Raw genomic sequence first — 18307 nt, forward strand, 5'->3', positions numbered from 1 at the left:
TTCGTTGGCATCGAGGCATGCCGCCCAGAGGTTTCCGTTCTGCATCTTACCACTCAAGTAGCGCCGACCAAAGCGATGCAGCACTGCACATTGCATCCCATCTCAAGTGCACCTTCCCATCGCCATCACCATCCCCATCACCATCACCAATCATCATCAGCACCATCAGCATTCTCATCTTCCCCGACTTCGACACCGTAGTCGTCGTCTTTATCGATGGGAGACTATCGGAAAATCACGTAATGGGCACGTAGGCCAAATATTTACTTAAGCCCAAGTCGTGAGGGGAGGGTCCGGGTTCGAGGCACAGGGGCCACATTAATGCTGTGGTGGCGAACCAATTGACTTCACAAGAGAGCTGTAGCTGTAGCTGGGGCTGGGATATGAAGCTGGAGGAGGAGCTGGACCTGGACCGGGAACTGGAGATGGAGTTGGAGTTGGAGATGGTGGTGGGGAGAGGGTACTGGGCGTACACAATGCCTGTGCCCAGCGATTGTTTGCCTTAATTGCCCACATTTACTGCAGCAACAGGGGTATCAGTTAAAGAAAAAAATATTAATTAACTTTGGTAAATAATTATGCAGAAATATGGCAAAAACTAATGTAATATGCAATCAATATAAAATACAAGAAACGGTGGTCAATTAAACTGCAAAACAATACAAATGTTTTATAGATATTAACGTTATAGTAAATATTTGATTGAATGCAATGACATGTTTAATCTATTATTAAAGAAACTTATTGAAAAATGTGAGGATGTGAGGAAAGAGAAAATTAATTTTAAATATTAATGGTGTTTAAAAAAGTGTATTAATTTACAAAAATTATATGCATTTATTTTTTTATAAACAAAACATGTAGGTAATCTAAAAAAATATTTGGGTCAACTGTATTCTTATGTTGAAGTGTGAGATTTAGTTCTCTAATAATATTATTATGTTAGCTGCTAATTGTTCAATGATTTCCTAAAAAAAACAAACCCAAAACTGCATTTAAAAAACAAATACGTTGTGGCCAACTTTAAAGTATTGCTTTGTAAAACAACTTTAGAAGACACCTTCGCTTTGAGGAATATTCAAATGCGAAAAGTTTCCCTTTGACTCTGTTTTATTTTACTGTAAGTGGCCCCGCAAGTGCAACTTCAAGTTCAACAGTGAACAGTGACTTTCAGATGGTGGGACGGGGGGTGCAAGGAATGCGGATGGTTCTGAGATTCCCGGTTCGAGTTGACTTTGCATTTCGGGGAACCTAATGGGTGTGGGTCGATACGGGTGGGGGTATTCCTTTGAGGACCACCCGCAGCAAGCGGATTGCGAGCAATTCCATTGATTAGGAGAGTACATACATCAATTTGACGGGGCTAGATCCCGGCTTTCCCAACGAGAATCCTCTTGAGGAAATTACCAGTATACACTGCGAACGCAAAGTCCAACCGAAACAGAACCTTTCCACCCTCAAGTGTGGCAAATATCAAAGTCAAAGAATTGTGAAGTGGCAACACACAAACGGATGTGGAAAACGAAAAACAACTGGGCAAATGTGGGCTAGACGAGTGAAGGTGGCAAGTATTTTGCACTAAAAGCGAAACTACTTAGCATTTGCCATCGAATTCAGACTCCAAATGCGAAGTTGCCCAGGCGGAAACGGAAACAGCAAAAGAAACAGAAGCGGAAGGAGCAGAAAGGCGGAAGGGAAAGGGAAAGCGAAAGCCCAGACCGAGGAATGAGGTCAAGAGACAAAATAGGCTTACTGACATGTGTATGTGTGTGTGATTGTGAGCGAGTGCGACTTTCTCCGCCTGAAATGAATTCCATGTGTGTGTGTGTGTGTTTAGCCACCCTATGCGGGAATTTAATGGTCAAATCCCTTGACTTTCGCCTGCCCAGAAAGTCAATTCTCGAGGTTCTTTAACCTTTGCGCTTCCTGCTGCAGATTTTTACGCCCCATACTCAAAACGTTTGTTTAAGGGGATCTGCAGTTCAGAAGTGGAATGCAACACAACTTATCAAAAACAAAATACATAATTAAGTTTTAATATCAATGTTGCTGTTGGTTTCAGACATCTTCAAAAATAAAACAAATCACAGAGATTTAGATTCTTTTATAACTTCGATCAGCAGACGAAAAACCAAAGTAATGGGTATGCTGCTGTCGAGGCACATTATCGTTGCTTTCCTGTATACATATATTTATTTTTTTGGAGTACCCTGCGCTTACGCTTAATTAACTCGTTTGATGCCGTTCAAATCCATATGGAGACGCCCATTTGTTTGACCGCCTTTTAGCCTCTGGCTTTGACTTGGCATTTGGATTTGGATTTGGTTTTGGTTTTGGTTGGGAACTTGATAAACCGATAGAATTTGTTTGATTTATACGCGGCCAATGGGTGAGCAGGGAAAATGGGGTATTAATTATGGAAAGTGCTCCATTCATTCCCCGAAAACAACACGCTCCGGGACATGTTTAATGAACAGTTTACTGTGAAATTGTCAAGAAAATGCGTGTTTAAGCCAGATTAAATGCAGCTCGCCACTGATTTATGGCCATGTTGCGCCCCACTTCACACTCGAATTCGTTGCGCTGGCATTGTTTACTCCAATTATTTATGGGTCAACGAATCATCTTAAACAAGTCAAGAGAGCGTTCAGCACAAAACAAAAGGTCCCACAAATAGGGCCATATCAAATTTCTGATGCATTACGAGTATTGCAGCAACATGTTGTTAAGTTTGGCTCCCTCGGATATGGCCAACAAGCTGGAAAGGATGGGAATATTGTGGCTTAAATTCGAATTGACGTTGGAATCGCAGGGGGTGGGGGAGGTGTATGGGGATTCCAGGTGGGCGTCAGTATCGAAAAAGTAATTAAAGGCCAGCGAGACAACGATGACGATGAGGACGGCGACGATACTAAATGCTGATGCCAGCCGCAGTTAAAACCTGCCCCCGCCCACCTGCCACGCCCACCCGAAAGTCCTGTCAAGTGCAATACGTGCCACGTGCAGTTGCCAAAACAAAAATGCCGGACCAGCAATAATGTGCCGAACAGAAACGGTTTGCATAAAACATGAGCGACTCATAAATACACTCCCTTTTTTTTGGAATATCCATGGTATCATAATAATGTTACTTATATTTCTAGATTAAATAGTTTCCGAGCGAACGAGATTTTAAATGAAAATTTCTAGTAATAATAGTTTACGAGATTTCAATAAATTCTCAGAGTGGATTTGTTTATGTACTAACTAATTCTTTTTATGATCAAAATATATCCACTTGAATATTTTGAATCCTATTTGAAAAATGTTATTTTCTGAATCATCGATGTTCCCATTTTTGAACTGCCACCTACAATATAATAGAAATTCCTGCCTCACGGTAATTATACAGTCAGTTCCGGACTTATCACATAGTTAATGCACTCGCAAGTTGCAATGTCATTGGGGATGCCGCAAAAAGAGCAACAGTAGCCACATACGTACATACACGTACGTAGATACCACATGAGGCAGATACAAAACGCATCCGTTTTGTGCAATGTAATCGACAATTATCAACGACATGAGCAAACCAATTGTTCAGTGCCGCGTGTCCGCAGTCAGATATCCTTCGTCCTTCGTCCTTCGTCCTTTGTGCAGCGGACTTCTAAATTCCTCGATTTCTGGCATCCTGTTTTACGTGCAGGAAAATGGCGATAGGCTCGCGGCCAGGACTCCATTTAGCCCGCCAACTAGTTCATTTGTGTGTGTAATTGTTTGCCGACGACACTGATTACGGTGCCTAAAAACACTAGTTAACAAAGCAACACAAGTGATTTATAATTCATATTCAAGTGTTTTCGTCATCGACAAGACTTAAATGGCTGGAATAATTATAGACATTTATGGCGAATAGGAACAATGCAATTATCGCAAACATTTTACTTCTTCTTGTTTAAAATGTTGAACAATTTATTTTGTTGACTAGTGAATATGTTCATATGCCACGTTACGGTCTTTTGAACTTTGACCTCTCACACACTGCATGTAAAAATCAGTCACCACTTTTGGACACTTTTACATTTATTAAATTCATCTTAACACTGCTTACAGCTAAACAAAAAAAGGAAATCATAAAAATAACATATCGCATTAAGATACGATAATTACAACGAAAACGAAAATATGTTTCGAAACTTAGGTCTAAATAAAAAAATTATAATAACAATATAGTACACATTGTTTAGGTGAATAGTAATGGAAACAGATTAAGGTTCGAGAAAAAAGCGGAAAATCTAGGCGAGTGTAAAGCTCTTAGTGAGGAATTTTATTTTAAGATAGTAATATGTATCTATTCAGCTTAAGATTTTCGATTTTAAGGATGTAGGTTCAAATTCTTGGACTTTGTTGCTATAAAGCTCCGATAGAATGTCACTAAAAAGTCATTAAATCGATTTATTAACTGCAAAAATTCCGAAAAAGAAATTCCAACTCTTCCCGATTACTCCAACTCTCGATCTCCAATTTCCTCAGCGGAATGTGAGTATGTACATGAGGATGGGATAATACTTTGATTCCCTTCTCATCTAGCCTAACAATCCCGATCCTTGATCTTCTCCTCCTGAACGAACCCATGGTTCTCGATGCCCCGTTCGATGGGTTGTGCGGTGTTTGTGGGCGGTGTCGATGTAGGATCTGCGTGGTCCAAGGACTCGTGTATCACATTGGCGATGATGCCGTTCATCTGACCCTTGGCCTCGCTGGCCAGGACCAAGGCTTCGATAGCATTGATATTGCCATTGGGATCCTTCACGGCCGCACTTTCAGCATCCGAAGAGGCCAGGTTTCGCCGCTGGCGAACCTGGAATCGGTACATCCATCTGAGGAAAAGATCACAGTGTTATTATTAATCCTGCCAGAGGAACCCAAGCGGCCACTTACAGGAATATGAAGACAGAGAACAGGGTAAGACCGCCGCCGAGTAGGAAGAAGGCACCTGGCAGGGCTCTCAATGTAGCAGCATACAAGGTGGTGTACATGGGCGCAAATACCATGGGCATTAGGGCCTCTGCCACTCCAAACAGAGAGTTCACCTTGCCCAGTTCGTCCTTGGACACCAACTTGGTGGCTATCGAACGCATCGCTATGAACGCCGTGCCATTGAAGATCTCCACCAGTCCGCCCAGGTACATATGCCATGGCAGAGTGGCAAAGGCGTACACAAAGGACGATAGGATCTTCGAGGTGCTGGACAAAACGCCGACCAGTGCATCATCGATGTTCAGCTTGTGGGAGAGAATGCCCACGCAGAAAATCACACCGATGAGACCCGTAAACATGGCATAAGTCGAGAAGAAGCTGAATTCCACCTCCGACCAATTGAACCGGAATCGCGTGAATAGATACGTGACTGCCATCTCGCCGTGCAGTGGACCAATGATGACCATCACCACGATCATCAGCAGGATCACGCGTTTGCGGCGCTGGTTCTCGCCCTTCTTAAAGGCCACCCGGAATGTCTGCACCACGTGCTCCTTGTCGAAGAAGTCGGCCAGCAGGCTCTTCTGCTCCGCACTTTTTTCCGGACGGGATTGTGGCTCCTCCAGGAAGAAGAATCCGTAAACGAAGGCTATTACGTAAAAGGCGGCCGAGATCGAGAATACCCCGTAGAATCCAATTTGCCTGTAAGTGAGATGATATTACAGATATTACAATAAAGATATTATATTAAATTATAATATATATTATAAGAACTCACTTGAGCAGGACTCCACTGAAGGCCATTCCGATGGGCACGCCCACCGAGAAGCAAACATTGAGTATGCCGATCCTCAGCGTGCGATCCTCCTCCGTGGTGATGTCCGCAATGTAGCTGAAGACGCCCATCAGCATGGTGAACCAGCCGCCGCTGAGGGAAGGGAAGATGGCTTCCGTGAGGGCGGCTGCCTCCATGGGCGCCTGCTCGAAGTAGACGCACAGCATCAGCCCCACCACCCCCAGGAACTCGCCCACCACCGGGATGAGGATGCACGGCTTCCGCCGGCGGTGGCGATCGCTCCAGGATCCCCAAAAGAGGATCAGCAGGCAGGGGAACAGGGACTGGATCACCGTCTTCCAGGCGGCCATTCGCGCCACCATTTGCTGCACTGTTTCCTCCTCTCTGAAAAAAAAATAGCCAATCGAAAACTTAATATACAAAAAGGAAGAATTCTTTGCAGCTTAAAAATAATCCTATACAAATTCTGTTATTAAAAATAATGATTTATTACTTATGAATATTAAAAGAAACATTTGGTAAAAAGAAAACCTATAGTGATGCCCAAAAGCAAGCATCAAAGCATAGTAGTTTGAAATATTAAACACTGCATAACTTTGGGCAAATTTCAAATAATCAGTAAATTGTTTAAGAAACATATATATTCAATATATGTAATGTGTCTTAATTTTCTAAGGACATGAAATGTGAAAGACCTACAGTGTGTAGTTGGCTGTTTGGCGGCGGGTGAGGGCATCGCACACCTCATCCCCGTAGGCCATGTTCACCCGACAGGCCTTCTCCAGGTTGAGATTCTGGGTGGCCAGATTGGAGAGCACGCTGGGCATGATGTAGGCGGCCAGGATCGGTTCCACGGTGACATTGTTGGCCACCAGGCGGATCTTCTCACGCCAGGATCGTTTCACGGGCGGATTCGTTGTGCCATTGTCCTTTTCCTTAGCTATCGGCTTATCCACACCACTGGTTGTGGTCTGTGTCGTCGTTGTCGCCGGAGGAGGTGGTGGCTCATGGTTCACCGTGTACTTGGCGAATTTGGTATCGCCCAGGCTGCCGTCCTTGAATGACATCCTGCTGGCGCGGGGTAAAATAAGGCTAGAAGTCGAAAAAAAAAATCAAAGTCTTAGTAAATGCAGAATTATGAAATTTGAAAGAGAAAATTTGTATGCAATACACTATAATATTTTATAAGGCAGGTAAAACAAGACAATTTTTTATACTATTTCATCTAAGCATTTATTGTAGAGTGTACTATCTAGTTTTTAATAATATTGCACTACTGGTAGAGAGATAAATATACCCAATTACTTTTGAACACATGCAATGCAAATTTTCATTATAAACAATTAAACCCACGAAAGTTACTGTTCTCATTTGTCGGATGCACAAACTCTTCAGATTTTAACTGTTTGCATCTCTATACAATCCCTTTTTTATAACAAGCACGTGGATAAATATATAAACTTATATATCTTTTATAACTTAGTCTGCATTTAATTTTTTTATCAAGCTGATGCGAATGAAGGCGAATAACCTATTAAATGCTCAATTTAACCTTTTGCGTTTTTCGAGAGTAATCTAGTATTGCTTCCCCTTGAAGACAAATTTGCTGTTGTTATCTAAAACAAATTGTCATAAACACAAAATTGATAAATTGAATGAAAGGCCCATTGCCAAGGTTATTTGCACCGCAAATCTTGTATATGGTTTTCTTATCACAATTGGTGTCTTTCAAACATTAAAATCGTCGCATTTCAAAATGTAATTACTGCGCTTATCCTTAAAGCATATCACCTTGCTTTTTATGATTAAGTAAATTGAATAAATTACGAATTTTGTAAAGAGTACAGAGTACAGAGTACTTAATTTCAAGTTAACTTAAATGCTTTTCGTTTCGACCTGTTTTCTGTGTGTCAGCGTTTTTGGATTGACTGCCTTTCGTGGAGTCAAAGTCAGCATGCGATCTCTGAAGGCTGTGGCGTTATCATTAATGAGGGGTATCTGTTATCGGAGCACCAGCTCCAATGCATGTCTTCTATTTTTTTTGTTTTTTGTGGGACTCCCAGCCTGATTTGGCAGCATCCGATTGTAGGTCGGTAATGAAGCTCATTGGCTGAAAAGCCCAGAAAATTAAAAAATCAGCAGCAAACATCATTCGGCGTGTCATGCCAATTCTATTGCAAAGTGCAATTAGTGGAACTCCGATCTGTATGGAATGGAGTCCCCGGGTTTGCAACTTTATCTTGAGATTTGGAAATCCCAGACAACAACGACGACGTTTTCATTTTTCACTTGGCGTTTTTTTTTTTCTTTTTCTGTTGCGTTGGAGCTTTTCATTGTTTTGCTTAGTGCAGTTGTTTTTGTTCGCTAAAAGTGTTTACACAATTGTTGCCACATTTTGGCTTAAAGCATATGTATGTATACCTGTCTATATGGCATTCCAACTTCACGTGCCAGCGCATTAACCTTATCTCGCGGTAAATGCTTAAAGAACCCACCATGATTATGGCTAAACATAATGTACATACGTATATATGTGCACTGTATGCATATAGACATCACTTGGGCTGGAAAATCAACGATGGGTATTTAAAACAATTAAGCTTTAGCTTAAGATTGTGGAGATCAACAAGTGCCTAAACTAATAGAGCTCAGACACTCGTGTGTTTAACTTAATTCCTACTGAACTGCAGCTGTGAGCTAAGAAATTATTTTAAGAACATTTGAAGCGTTTGTAAATTATCACAATATTGTATATTGATAAATGCAAATTAAATAATATATATTTTGCAAAACAAATATGAGTAATTCTATATTCCATCCTATGTAGACAGACAGTTAATTCCACAATTTCAAGCGCTTTAATTAAATCGTAGCGACGAATTAAAATTACCCAAAATTAGGCAATATCTAATTGACCTTGACAGGTGATCACACACACACACACACACACCCAAACATCTTGGTCATAAAGTGCAGCACTGACCGTTTTAATCTCCAACTTCCGTCAGGCGATGACGCAGTCTAATAGAAAAAAGGCACATAGAAAGCTATTGCGAACAAAGTCCACACTTAGATTCGGCTACCAAAAGTACAGTGCGGTTTCGAGACAACGAACGCGCTTCATAAATTAAATAAACGGTTGCCCGTTTTCCCTGTAGTTTATTGTCTCGCCTATTGTTTAGATAAGAATTACCAAAAAGATAGTTAAACTGAATCGACTTAGGCAAACATTAATCGATTTTCATTTTTTCTACAAATAGTTTAAAGCTTGCAGTGACATACTAAATGTAAATCATTTGAAATGATTAATGTAGCGCACTACTTTGTTACACTGTGGTATTTCCCAACTCATATTTAGTATGGCCAATTGTTAAGGCACGCCATGTTCGCTAATTCACTTTATTGCTTCTTAACCCAACCGACCCTATATATTTTCAATCTTAACTTATGACTCATAAATCTTGAAGAATTGCCATTGGAAAGCACTTGACATTGAATCACATCTCGAGCTTCCCCACATTTGCTGAACTGCACTTTCTGAAGTTTGTGTAACTTTTGTAATTTCCACGGCGATCCAATGCCATTCAATCAGACGTGCGTTGAACCCCATGAAATTTGAGGGCGCGGATGAGGAAGAAGCGGTATTGAGGTCATCTTCGGCCGGCGATCGGTCACGTCAACATCCACACCGTTTTGGCCACCAATCCGCCGACTTTAGCGCTGGGTGTATCCATGTATGCATACGAAATAGCCAAATCAATGGGTTGGCAAAGGTGGAACTCCAGAAAGCGATCGTATAAATGGTAATTGCAGGGCATAGATGGCCATATGCAAGGTTACACTGAGAACAAAACATGGCAATACAAGATCACCATGCTCACAAACAAAAGCTTTTCTTTTTTTGATTTAAAAAAATCAACTGCTGTAGTTATTAAACTTCATTCGCATTTTTAATTCACAATATAATTATAATTGGTATTATTATTCTGTGTGATTAGATCAAAAAGTTAATGTAATAATGACAAATGTATTATTAAAGACCCCTTTGCGGAGAATTTCGTACAATCTATTCTATTAGTCAGTGAACTCACCAGTGCGTGAATATTAAAGTTCAACCTATAATATCTTACTGTTTCGGAAAAATCACTTATAAAGACATGTCATGGTGACATTGGTGATATTTTCACCAATCTATGGGTATATGATTTCCACTCTTCCCACGTTGCTAATCACGGGGAACGAAGCCAAATGACAGAGGAATTACAACGATTATTAGCAAATATTTGGCGAGTGCCCGATGTTTCATTTATTATTAGTATTTTATTTCTGTACACCCTATTATTTAATTTTGTAATCTCGTTGTGCGTTTTTTGGGGTCCCCAACGATTGCCATGGTTAACAAAACTTTTCACACAAGCGAATCGAACAAGCGATGGCGCTCCAAATTACCCATTTACGTTATTAATTGCATGTCTATGACAGATACAATTAGATATTAGAAACACGAGTGTGGCATCGCAGATACGCCATCGCACGGATACGGATACAAAGATACAAAGTTAGATACTGCGGCTACGGAGTCTGCCCGTGACACAATAAACAAAGTTCTGCTTTAGTCGGGGGCACTAAATTGGAAATAATTAAATACAATTAGCTGGCAAAAAAAAAAGGAAAGAAAAACTTTTCTTCTCGGATTTATTTATGCACAATTCAATGGTAAAATTAGCCGCTAAAAATATTTAAACACACGAACGCAGCCTGAGCTCAAACACATAATGCACAGAAAACAATTTCCATTTTATCAATCCATAAGGCTACTTCTTATTATTCATTTCGCCCACAAAAATATATTCATTCAATATGTTTAATCACATCTTCAACCGAGTGAAAACATACTTTGTAAACATATTTGCAAGTCGCGGAAGTTCCGGCCACAGAAACAGACTAGCAAAACAAAACTTGATAAAAATAAAAAACATAAGTCGACTATCAGGTACCCATTACGTTCAGTCATCCAAGGGTTATTTTATGTGTTTAAACTATATAATATATGTTGTAATCAATGAAATATAATAATTATGGTAATGAAATAAAAGGCTTTTAAAATTATATCTTTTCTGCACGAATACCGAAGTATATATGTATAAATTACGATACGGGTACGGATCTCTATTCGTCGGTGATCAAACTAATGATAAACGAACCACTAATTTGGGCAATCAAACAATAGCGAAAAACACGGATCTCATTTTGCAATAGACAGATAGAAAACCGCCACAGAAAATGCGAAAAAAACCAAATTTAGTATAAATTCAATGCCATTTGCGTAGATTTATTCAGGCCATAATTATAATTAATTGCGCTTGACAAATGACCTGGGATGGTACGAGATTGTCACCGAAATTTGAATTAAAGAAAGGGTTGTCGATATTATTCAATTATTTTTAAAAACCATATATAATACGAGTTTACGGAACATTTAACTAAGCTGGTTATTGATTTATGGGGTTAAGCTAACTTGAAAACCTCATCATTTAATATGAAATGCAAAGAATGTTTTTTAAAAAACCCTTAGATTTTTGTTCAAAAAATCGGGATAACTTGAAAATAATTAGTTATTAGATAGTAATTTCACTTAACATGTACTTGCTATAGCAATTCGTTTGCTAATTTTCGACCATTCCTATAATTTTTATTATAATCTCTTGTTTCTTATTATCTTTGTTATTATTTTCTTTTAGGAAAATTGCAAAAAGTAAGTGGAGACACTCGATTTTTCATATTCTCGACAACCCTACGTGAAAGGGACGGGGACAGCAGTGGACAGCGCGAGGGCGCATAGCGATGGTCAAACAAGCGGATTTGATTTAATTTACATGTCGTTAATAAAATTAGTAAAAAAAGCAAGATACACACACACACACACACACACAATTGGGGGATATACATTTACAGATACAGATTGAGATACAGATCCAGATACATATACACATGAATGCTGTAAGCAATTGGTGGAGCAACGGCAAACGATATACGTGTACACTTGCGGAAATCCCCATCACCGATTTTCCCTTTCTTCCGATTATTCAGTTTTAATTCTCTGCAGCTTTATTACCTGAGACTCACTAATGCACTGCTCCTCCGATCGAATTGTTTGTTTGTTTTTTAATCGCCGCTTGTTTCTGTTTGCTCGCAATCATTTACATTGACACACGGCTGCAAATGCAGTTGGGATCACTTTTCGGTATGGGAATGGGTATTGAATATTGGAATCGAAAGTGCAGCCAGCGGGCGGTGGCAAACAAAAAAAAAAGTAGGAAAACGTTGCCTTCTGTGTTTTCTTTTTAAATTTTTTATTCGTATTTTTTTTACTATTTATTCAGACGCCACTTTCGGGCTTAACGAGTTTGTAGTAAATGCAGCTTGTGCTTGCAGTGTCTAAACCATCGGCGTTGAGCTGAACTCGGCGACTAAAATTTTTCGTATTGAATTTGATGAGTTCCGTTGGGCAGCCGCCGCACGGTAAAACGCCGATGCCGCTGCCGCCGCTGCACAGTGGGAGGAAAATCTGGCAAAAATCAACAGTCCAGAAAAAAAAACCTCTAAGATAACAAGAGTTGAATGTAGTTGAACGGTTTTTAGCTATACAGTTAACCCATATATTTTAGGTAGGTTAATGCGTATTTTAAGGGCACACAACCTTGGAAAATAGTTAATTAACAAACAGTTCATTGGGCTTCGTTAATAGTCTTTTAATCTACATTTATTTATAACAAATTTAAAAATCATTTGTTGAAAGATACACGTGCCTCAAAAGATTTTGCTTACGTACTGGCTAGCCAGGCCCACTGTGCGTCGGCAGATTCCGTCGTGTTGCGGTGGGTGGGTGGTGTGGGTCGGTCGGTCGGTCGGCTGGGCGGTACGATCGGCGTGGAGCAGCGCTGCTGTCGCAGAAAACACACTGAAACAGAAGCGGCGGAGATACATGTGGGCAAACACATGGAAATGCCAGCAGTCCACCTTTTTTCAAATGAACTCTATGAGAACTGAAGGTCCAAATTCAGGAGAAAAAAAATAAAACAAGAAAAAAGGCGAAAAATCCCCACGAAGACCAGTTTATTAGTGATTTCGGGAATGGAAATGGGAGAAACAAGTTTGTACGTTCCTACAAAAAAAACAAGAGAGAATGCTATAGTCGAGTTTCCCGACTAACAGATACCCGTTACTTAGCTAGTGTGAATACGAACGCAAAATTTCATCATTTGCTGGTATATCGATAGATATTGAAGAATACAATGAAAAAAAATTTTAAATTCTTCCAAAGTGTGGGCGTGACCAGTTCGGCGGCTTATGGGCGTGGCAAATCGATAGAAATTTAAAAGACTAATAAAATCACTGGTTCCAAATTGTGGTCGAGGCAGTCCTTTACCTTCTTTACTTAATCTAAATAGAGTTAAGGAATGCACATTTAATCGTTGAAAAATAATAAACAATATTAGAGAAAGCTTTTATTAAAATCACTAATAACCTTGTTCGTCCTTATACAATTTCTTAATTCCACACAATTCTGGCAATTGTGTTGCAATTAGTATGCTACACCTCCCCTCGATGCCAATTAAATGTGTTTAGCTGTCCCATTAGTTGATATTTATTTAATTGTCAGTCGCAAAAACAAAAGTTACATATGTGTTTATGGTAAGGGTTTTGGCTTGCAAATGTTTATGAAATTCTTAATCTTCGCTTATTAGTTGACTTGCAACACCTCTTCACTCAGAGATACTCGCATGTGTCACGACGAAATATTCAATTGGGATTTGAGTATTTCTGGGGAATACCCAAGTGAAACGTAATAGGTAATCAATCACGAATCAATTAAAGATTCGAATACCTAATAACCAATTATCAAACAATTCTAGGGTTTGAGGCAGGTTAGGTTCGATTGATTTTAAACTATCAATTTGCAAGCATAGAAAATATGAAGTTATGTTATCAAATGTTAGCTATACTTTAGTGATAGCCCTTTCAAATGTGCTTCACCTTCATTATTTGTTGCAAAAACTATGCAATTATTAAATTAGAATCTTAAAACTTTCGATTCTTGGCTGTTGTTCAGTTGAACACTCAATTAGTACGCTTGATGTTCTGTTTGCAGGCGATGCAGCTTGCTCTTAAGCGTTAGCCATAATTATCGCACTTGCTGCCACTTTTAATAATGCCGTCTATGTGATTATGATTGTGATGATGGGTTTCGTTGGGCGGTGGGGTTCAGTGAACGCCTCTGCTTGGCCTTGACTCAGAAAGCCACAATGCCACGGCGGAGACCGCAAAAGTGCATCCATTGACTGCAGAAGCTTAGGGCCTTTGCTTGACTGCAGTTGGGAGCTATTGCAGAGATGGCAAAGGTACTAATTTTTTTTTTAAATCCAAACAGGTAGGACAGCATTTAAGGCATTGGACAAGATTTTATAGATGAAAAACAAGCTAATGTTCTACATATTACGCATTAAAATGCGTCTCCTTTTTCATTGCATACTCATAGTCACTTTAATGGTAATTGCATTTTTTTTTCTTTTTTATTTTTAATTTCAACTATTAAACACTTTATGAGGACTTCTGTTGTTATTTGAATAACATAAAGGGTACTGCGCTGCACCGAATGCACTCAGATACAACTGCCTGGCTGCATACATACCATATAGATAGATCATTTATAACTGGTCGTAATGAGATAGAAATTAAAAATCAGCATAGTCGGTAATCTAGCAATAATATTTAGTTATTTGGTAATTCAATGCAAAACATGGTAACTGGCAGGTGGGTACGTTGCTCCGTGGCTCGGAACGCTTTTGTCCGCTTCTACTAGTATACTCGTAGCAACTAGTGCTGATTAATTTTCAATTGTTATTATGTTCGAACACCCTTCACCGACCGACCGACCGGCAAGCCAAATGCAAATGCAAGTCTATAGATGAACTGCCGTTTTGTTCAGCATAATTGCTGGAAACCAACCATGGATCGCCAGACAATGCAATCGAATTGCAGCTTCATCTGCGACACCTGTCGTCGTTAGTGGCCATAAATAAATAAATAAATCGAATAAAGCCAGTGAATAGTGATCTATGATTCCCTTTCACGAAATTCTTGAAACTCTAGCCCATCTCGCCTGACATACTTAATTATTTAAACCTGTTTCAATTTGCGGAAGAATCTCAAATAAAAGACATGCATCTGCCAAGCGACTGATCATCTTAAATGTATTCATATAAGATCGTAGTATCGCCCAATGTCATTATTTATTTATTTTTTTTTTTTATTTTTGTTGCGCGGAAGCCCCTAACTCGTCTTATATCAACCATCTTATTTGGTTATCATACATCATTTTCACCCAATAATTTGTTTCGCAATATAAACAAATTCTCTTTACACACTTTCTCCCGATCACTTGAGAGCGCCGTTGGCCAATTAGTTAATTGTGTTGTCGCTAATTAGCCGAATCGATTGAATTTTGCATATAAATTTGAAAGGTAATTATTAAGCGACGATCAAAGATCAAAACAAACAACGAAGCTACATTTTGCGTCAAGAAAAAGATAAACATGTTTTCTTATTTGGCTGAGACTCGATGAAAAATAAATACCCCAAAACAAGGTTGAATTATTAGTTTGGTGATCCGAAATACCTTGTATATTAACTTATGCTTAAACTATATAATATTATTTAAGTTTTGCTAAAAGGTTAGATACAATTTGTTAGGTTATTTTTAAGAATATGTTAACATAAGTGGATGTTGTTAAACTTAAATAGCATTTAAATGTTTTTTCTTTAAACATAATTTATAATGCAAACTATGTTATTAGAACAATATTAATTATTATTTGGTAGTAGAATATATTTTTGTATAATTCTCAAGCCACATTACAAATGCATATACCCATTTCTCTCCATCGAATGTCATATAAACTTATTGATCATACCCATCATATCACACAATTTCATTTGCGACAGAGTAAACAATTATTCACCGGCACATCAATAATATATAAGCATTTTTTGGGTTTCTTTTAATAAGAAATCGGTGTTAAAAGTTGGTACAGCGCAACAATTTTCGCTTGAGAGCTAACAGCCAAACGAAATGCCTCGGTGGAAGTGCCAACAATAATGCCCAACTTGAGTAACAATTGGTATCTAATTTCGTCCAACGCTTTTGGGCCAGTTGACAACACACACTTGATGATTTAATGGGTTAGTTGGACAAAAAGGAACGAGAAAATTTAATAGAATATAGGGCAAAAAAAGAGTGATTTTTCATTTAATTTGATTTATTTCGAAAGAAAAAGTAATTACATACATAGAATACATAAATAGTAATAATAACGAATATATTTGTTCTTATTTTTATTTCAAATATCAGTCGAGAAAAACTCCCGTTCAGTCAATTTAATTTTCGAATATTTACCTCAAATGTTAATATAAAAAAAAGAACTCTATTATATTTGCGAATAGCTTATGCCCTTGTACTTTGCGAGTGACCAATATAATTGGCAGCAACAATAAAGTACAAGTAAATAACAACAATCAGAATGCCAAATGCCCATGACAGCAGAATCTGACTGGGAACTCGTTTGCAAATCGTTGTTGTATCATTTGTTGGGTAAACAAATTATAAGCTATGTGTATGCAATTTATTAATAGTAAAGTTAGTGGTCGCATACAGCCAAGCTGCTTTTAATGTGTCAACAATTTGGACCAGAAACTATTCGAAAAAAAACCTACATTTTTATACCAGTTACTCGCAGAGGGTATACTAGATTCGTTTCCGACCATACAAAGTATATATATTCTTGATCAGGATCAATTGCCAAGTCGATCTGGCTATGTACGTCTGTCCGTATAAACGTCGATATCTCAGGAACTACAAAAGGCTAGAAGGTTAAGATTCAGCATACAGATTCTAGAGACATAGAATTTTAATTCTAATCATATTAGATATATATACAGAGGTGGTCAAAAGTATTTTCACTTTTCACATCAAATGCACTTTGTGAAAATAATTTTGACCATGACTGTATATATATATATACTATTATTGTATTATTTTATTTCGATTTAATTCTAGCAGGCTGCCCTGCAATTCATTTATCGGTCGGCAAGACCGCAACAAGTTCCGAAAACGATAGAGAATACATATATATAATCCTTTAAAGAAATATTCTCAGTGCTCTTATTTTCCTCACCGCACATATGTACACGCATATGTACTTTGGCCCATATAGAGGAAATGTTATAATGATGAAATAATAAAGCCGGAGGACAGGCCAAACAAATCCTCGGGGGAGTTCGAGCAGCCCACACATCCTGCCCACAATAACCGTTGATAGTCGTCATAAAAAAAGCCAAAGAAATGCCCTAAACTCCGAGCAGCCTCCATCCCCATCTACACCATCTTGGCAGCATCCAAAGGCAAACAAAAGGGGGCCACTGGAACAACAACAGCTCCTTATCACCACCACTACCACCAAAAAAAAATATATATATATATAAATATAAGCAGGAAAAAAACGAGCCAGATATAACCCCTTGGGGAAGTCCTGTCCAGAAATGCTCCGTTGTTTCGTGTTAAATTGACCGCTCACATGCAACTTGGGGCCATGGAAGACAATAAATATTTATATGTAAATGCCAGCAATATTGTCTCTATTGTGCACACAGGGCACCAAACAAACAAATAAGAAAAAAGGTGGGGATCCAGCTAACCTGAGCCCGGAGGGTACAGTTCACACCCTGCTAAGTGCGCCGGAGGTCGCACTAAAGTAAGCCATTAAATGTAACAATTGATATAATTGTACCCATTGCTTTGGCTGCAGGATATGGTTTATGGTTTATGGTTATATGGTTTTCCAGCGACTTATTTTATTTCTTATTTTATTTATTTAATTTTTTATATTTTTGGCCACCTTGTTAATGTTTGTTACACGTCGTCTAAAAGTATGCAATGCAAATAGAGTACAAGAGCAGAGAACTGCAAAGGTGGCATTTTTAGCCACTCGACTCACACCCAACAATTTTGTGTGCGGGTGCTACCCGCCACGCACATCGCGGGTACTTACAAACACACAGTATACGTCTGCACATGCAGACAAGACACCCCGTTGTGCGCGCACCCGAATCAATACGGTGCCCTGCGTCGCGGGTGCCGATCATACTCGGCACCCATAACGAAGGGTAGAGAAGACAAACAGTCAGAAAAAGACAAATGCCTAAAAAGGGATGAGTGACAAAAGCACTTGTGGGTTTACCGTTAAACACATGGGTGTTTCCAAAAATACTCGGGTGTTTCTAAAAATACTCGGGTGGTCTTGTAGATAGTCGAGTCACAGACAAGATGCGTAACTCCATACGTTTTACACTCCATACGTTTACACACTATTCTTTCGGCGTGGCTCTAGACTTTGTCGAATACTTTGTAAAATATGCCCTTCATCTTATTATTATATATTATTATAATTATATATATTATATTATATTTTATTATATTATATATTATTATAATTA

The 18307-nt window shown here is 38.8% G+C and overlaps 1 protein-coding gene and 1 long non-coding RNA gene across 3 annotated transcripts; one reads left to right on the forward strand and one right to left on the reverse strand.

The window, feature by feature from the left end:
* Positions 1-4044: 4044 nt before the first annotated feature.
* LOC116802165 (solute carrier family 46 member 3) lies at positions 4045-12235 on the reverse strand. Of its 2 annotated transcripts, XM_032725570.1 has the most exons (5): positions 11871-12235; positions 6455-6847; positions 5738-6139; positions 4921-5661; positions 4274-4859 (listed from the first exon to the last, which is right to left on the reverse strand). In XM_032725570.1, the coding sequence occupies exons 2-5, from the start codon at positions 6820-6822 to the stop codon at positions 4571-4573; spliced, it is 1800 nt and encodes a 599-aa protein (XP_032581461.1). In that variant the 5' UTR covers positions 6823-6847; positions 11871-12235; the 3' UTR covers positions 4274-4570. The 2 variants fall into 2 exon arrangements, with proteins under 2 accessions (XP_032581462.1, XP_032581461.1); XM_032725571.1 differs by lacking the exon at positions 11871-12235 and having other exon boundaries at positions 4045-4859.
* A 4262-nt stretch (positions 12236-16497) lies between these two features.
* LOC116802207 lies at positions 16498-17437 on the forward strand. Its single transcript, XR_004362566.1, has 2 exons — positions 16498-16684; positions 16875-17437. It is a non-coding gene; the product is annotated as an uncharacterized LOC116802207 (long non-coding RNA).
* Positions 17438-18307: the final 870 nt, after the last annotated feature.

This window comes from Drosophila sechellia, chromosome X, assembly GCF_004382195.2.
Source record: "Drosophila sechellia strain sech25 chromosome X, ASM438219v1, whole genome shotgun sequence".
In the NCBI taxonomy this organism is placed as follows: Eukaryota; Metazoa; Arthropoda; class Insecta; order Diptera; family Drosophilidae; genus Drosophila; species Drosophila sechellia.